Source organism: Fulmarus glacialis, unplaced genomic scaffold, assembly GCF_000690835.1.
Source record: "Fulmarus glacialis isolate BGI_N327 unplaced genomic scaffold, ASM69083v1 scaffold43079, whole genome shotgun sequence".
Taxonomy (NCBI): domain Eukaryota; kingdom Metazoa; phylum Chordata; class Aves; order Procellariiformes; family Procellariidae; genus Fulmarus; species Fulmarus glacialis.
The window spans coordinates 1-4,636 of NW_009232151.1; the positions used below are offsets into that span (position 1 = coordinate 1).

Consider the following 4,636-nt stretch of genomic DNA (forward strand, 5'->3'; position numbering starts at 1 on the left):
GCGGTGGTTCAGGTTTTGCTCTGGCCTCCTGTCTCTGACAGTGAAACGTGGGGTGCCTCAAAATAGGGTGAAGGACTGAATTAGATGTTTTATGAGCATTTAGATCATTTTTTTAATAGCGAATAGGATACTGATAGCACCTAATACCAGTTCATTATAGAAACTGTTGTACTTGCTCTGTGCTGTTACCCATATAAATATGTAGTCTCTCCCTGAAGCTGTGAATTCAGAAATTATGTACTGTGAGGGTCAATTCCACCACCTAATTAAAGAGGATTTAACTTTAATTTTAATTTAACTTTAATGGAATCTTTTTGTGTTTATTTAATTTAACTTTAATGGAATCTTTTTGTATTTATTGTGAGCCTTCATTTTCAAACAATTTCTTGTCTGTCTTTTCTGTTTGATTAATGAGGAAGTGTGACTTTACTAAATCAGAAGCATATTCCTCCTTGTTAGCGTGAGCAGTTTTATCTTTGCAAATTCTTAAATTTCAATGTGTGCTTCTGAATCAGTCCATCTTTCTGTTTAGACTAATATGCAAATAACATTTATGCTTAGATTGTTCTACCATTACTACCAGTTCATGCAGAATTCACATGTTCCCCCACCCCCGCCAATGATATTGCTGGTCATAAGGACTAAAGCTCTTGGTTTTACTTGAAGTAGCATCAGTTTCCCTGTAAACTCAGAGATTAGGCAGAATATATATGTAAACTGAGATCTTTTGCTTCAATCTGTCTTGGCATCAGTTTAGTAGATATAACCATTCAGAAATACACCATCCTGGCATTAAGCAAATAGTGCAACTCTTCCCTTCCTCCTTCTCCTCAGTTTTCCACAAGGTGGTTCTGCTCAGAGAGTTCCTTTCATCACATGCATAATGAAAGTTGCATTGCAAAACTTGACAACTTGTTTACAGATGATGTATTACTATCTGTATATCCGTGCTTATGGGTATGCTTAATAATAATTTGCTTCGTTCTCATGTACTTTCTTTATGCAAGGAATCTTTTTTTTTTGTTGTTGTTCTAGATGGCATTGTCAGGCTCAGTCACTACTTGTCTTTCTCCACCTGTGCATTATGTGATTTGCAGACTTGGATTTGAGAAAAAAGACACCTATGATATTAGTAATATTTTGTCTGAAAATGGTGAAGTATGTTGGCAAGCTGTTACAGAGCATGTGTGTTACCGTGAATCAGGTTGGTGTTTACCTGCTGTAGTAGTGATACATTTAAGACTGATGCAGAATCTTAGTATAGTTCATAGCAATCCTAGCTTAGTTACAACATTTTATTAGAGTACAGCGTTAGCTTTGCTGTAGATTAGAGTATGTATAGTTCATATCTACAAGGAGCTTTAAATTTTTCATCCATGTTTAGTATTTGGTTTTTGCTTGCTCCTAACATTCATGTAATCTGTGCTACGTAAGTAGAGGCTCCTTTGCTTCCTCATTCATTTTGGTTCCCAACTTCATGTGCCTGTTCTGCTTCTCTCCTACCTCATAATTGCTTTCTTCTGTGTTCTTTATATTCCTTTTGCAGTAAATTTAAAACACTCTGGGGCCATCAGTATTCCTACTGTTGCTTCTGTTTTTGTTTCCCCAACTTTAGCTTGTACAGAAGTACTGTTTGGTTTCCCTTCTGTATGTAGAACAGTTTATAATTGTTTTTAACCAAAACAAAGTATTTATGCCCTGATGAACTCATTGAATTTTAATTTGCCAAATTGCATCATGCAAGTTAATAATTTCCAGAGATGGCAAAAATGATACGTTTCTGCCTCAAGCAATATCTTTCAGTAAACCAGAATAATTTATTTTCCTATAAAAGTGTCCCACCAAAGAGGAGCAGTGATACCGCTCTGTAAGGTATCACATCCATCTGTGTTCTTTAAAGGGTGTAAGTGGTGCGACTTGACTGAGCCCTCTGAGCCTGCACTAGCTTCCAGCTTGGTTATGTGGAGTATATGTTCTCTAGTAGGTTCTTCCCATTTCAACAAAACCAGAACATAATAATCCTCTTTACTTCCATATTTTCTTGCATTACGTTTTTTTTATTTATTTATTTGGAGAAGGTACTTGTTCTTACCTGGTTTTACACTGTACTTTTACTTTTCTATATCTTATCTGTGTGGTCTTTTGGACAGTAAATTGTAGTGTATTAGTCTAAATAGTCTGGATAAAATTCTCTGTTCTAAAAATGTACACAAGCTGTAGCAGGTTTTACTCCTTGTGAGTTTTAAAATATTGGACCTTCGGGAAGTTTGGTACTCTAATCACCTTCTGTTTTTCAATTTAAGATCAAAGTGTGGATTATATCAAAAGCATACGATCATTAGGACCTGTATGTGAATCTGTTAATTTGCACTTCAAATCTCTGACCAAGGAGCAATTTGTAATTCAGTATGCATTATGGTTCCACTGGACAAACTACACAGAGGTATGGAAAAGTCTGTTGACAATTTGTATTTTGGCACATGAACCCTTTGCGGAAGTTTAATGTAAGAACACACAAGAGATATCAAAGGACCAAATGCTTAGAATTTGTAACTAGTTGTCCTTCTCTGTTAAGTAGTTGCTTCTAATTTTCCTGACTTTGTAATTAGATTTAAGTTATCACAAAGAGAACATGAGGTGCTTTGGACCTGTTATAACCTAAGATGGTAGGATTTTGTTTTTCTAATAATCTGTGCTTAATATCAAGTTTTACTGTGTAAAGTTACTGTTGATAATTTTTATAGATGTAAGGAACTAGGTACATTGCAACTGAAAATACAAGAGGTGCTCTAGGGCAGTTTCTTTCCAGGCATCTACAGTTTTATTTCCTTGGCATGGTTTTCTTTCTACATTTGCGTAACAACTATCACAGAGGAATATTTAGGTTTCTGTGTGGTTTTGACAATTTGTTTTTTCCTTCTGAATATTTCACACAACTTTCTTCCTCTCCCTGACCATACAGTTATTTCTTGAAGTATTTGATGTTCTACACTATACACAATCTACAGAAGTTGCTCTTGGCTTAATGAAACTAACGTCATGCTTGGAGCGAGCCTTGGGTGATGTAAGTGCCAGCATGAGCAGTCTATTGCAGATTTGGTTTTACAAGATGGGAATGAGCTCTTGGGTTTAATTGCACGCTGAAAAAGTGAGATTACTCTGTACTGTAGTAGTACACAAATAGCCTGGCTGCATTTTGAGTTGGAGAGATGTTCTTTTCTGGATCTAGTTGTGCTAATGGAAACATCTCCTGGGGCTCCTTCACCTGTGCTGGTGGAATTGCTTGTATGAGTGCTGTTACTAACCAATTTCATGAAAAAAGAGCAAAGTTTGCTTAATCAGTGTACATATAGTAGGTCTTTGTGACTTTGATTTATTTAACTGAAACAGGGAGCAGCATACCTTCCAAAGAAGATCTGATGATGCAGTAACTTCTGTAATGAGAGGCAGGGGCATGCAGCTGGAAATGGGCTGCTAGATAACTTCTTTCCTCAGAGCGCTGTTCGCAGAGTGTACATGTTTAAATGCTTTGACATGAGTCTTGGTGTTTTTGCAGAAGTCAGCTAACAACTTAGTTCTAGACCTAACTGATCAGCTGGATAGATCTGGGATCCATCTTGTAGTCCTGAACATTCATCTTGTTAACACATTCGGTCTTTCCTTTACCCTATAGTAGTTAGTAAAGATATGCACTCTTGTTAAGTTTAAACAGTAATAATACTGCAGGAGTTCCATGACCAGCATGAGGCAAGGAGTGCATATGTGATAGACTTAGGAATTCTGAATGGTGTTAAGAAACTTGTATTGTGAATCCTTTTTGATGGAACATGAATTAGGCTTTGGTTCAACATTTGGTGGTAGCACTGCTTAAGTTTGTTTAATCAATTTTCACAGCCAACTGCCTTGTTTGCTGGTATTCTATATGTTATGTGAATGCAAATATTTGAAGGCCTAGTAGCAAGCTAGATTGACGAACTGGTCCAGGTACCTTTCCACCTTTTTCCCCTACCCCCAGTTTTGTTCTTCAGCTGGATCAGTTCCTTGATCTGCTTCACTGCATGACCACACAAACAGATGCCACCACTACTTATGGGCGTGCAGGTTAGGGAGAAGGGAGCAGCAGCTGTTTTAAGAGGCTTTGCTGCTGGGCTATATTGCCCACAGATAAGATGAAATAGCTGGTTCTTAAATCTCTGTGAGGAGCTCCGGAAAAGGAAATGCCAGAGAAAGATCGATGAGCTAATTCATACCTAGACAAACCAATTTGCCGAAGCATGGGGGCTGGTAAATTTTGAAGTAATGAAAAATTACCAAAGATTGGAAAAAAACATCAGGGACAATACGTAGAATGGAAGGCTTCATAGCAGTTGAGACTAGAGATGCTAAGATTGCCCAAGTGGCATAAAATCTAGTTTAAGGAACAGCCAGAATCAGAAGACAAACCACAAGTCTTCTTCCTTTAAGAGTGACAGACCCTTTAGATTTCTATGGTGAGAATGAAGTATGGTGTCCCTGATAGAGTTTTTTCCCTTAATTATGTGTTCTTGTTGTGCTTTATGGGTTTTTTTTTTGGAAGAGAAGAGCAGTACGTGTACAGACACTGTGAAACGCCTACCTATAGGAACATTAAGTAGCA

The 4,636-nt window shown here is 37.3% G+C and overlaps 1 protein-coding gene across 1 annotated transcript in view; it reads left to right on the forward strand.

The window, feature by feature from the left end:
• Positions 1–1,035: 1,035 nt before the first annotated feature.
• Positions 1,036–4,636, forward strand: part of ERMARD (ER membrane-associated RNA degradation) — a gene marked incomplete at its 3' end in the record, with an annotated part of 10,974 nt that continues 7,373 nt past the window's right edge. Inside the window, exons 1-3 of the mRNA XM_009584803.1 lie at positions 1,036–1,204; positions 2,304–2,443; positions 2,963–3,064. Of these exons, the coding sequence (XP_009583098.1) occupies positions 1,036–1,204; positions 2,304–2,443; positions 2,963–3,064 (411 nt within the window). The remainder of the gene's footprint in view (positions 1,205–2,303; positions 2,444–2,962; positions 3,065–4,636) is intronic.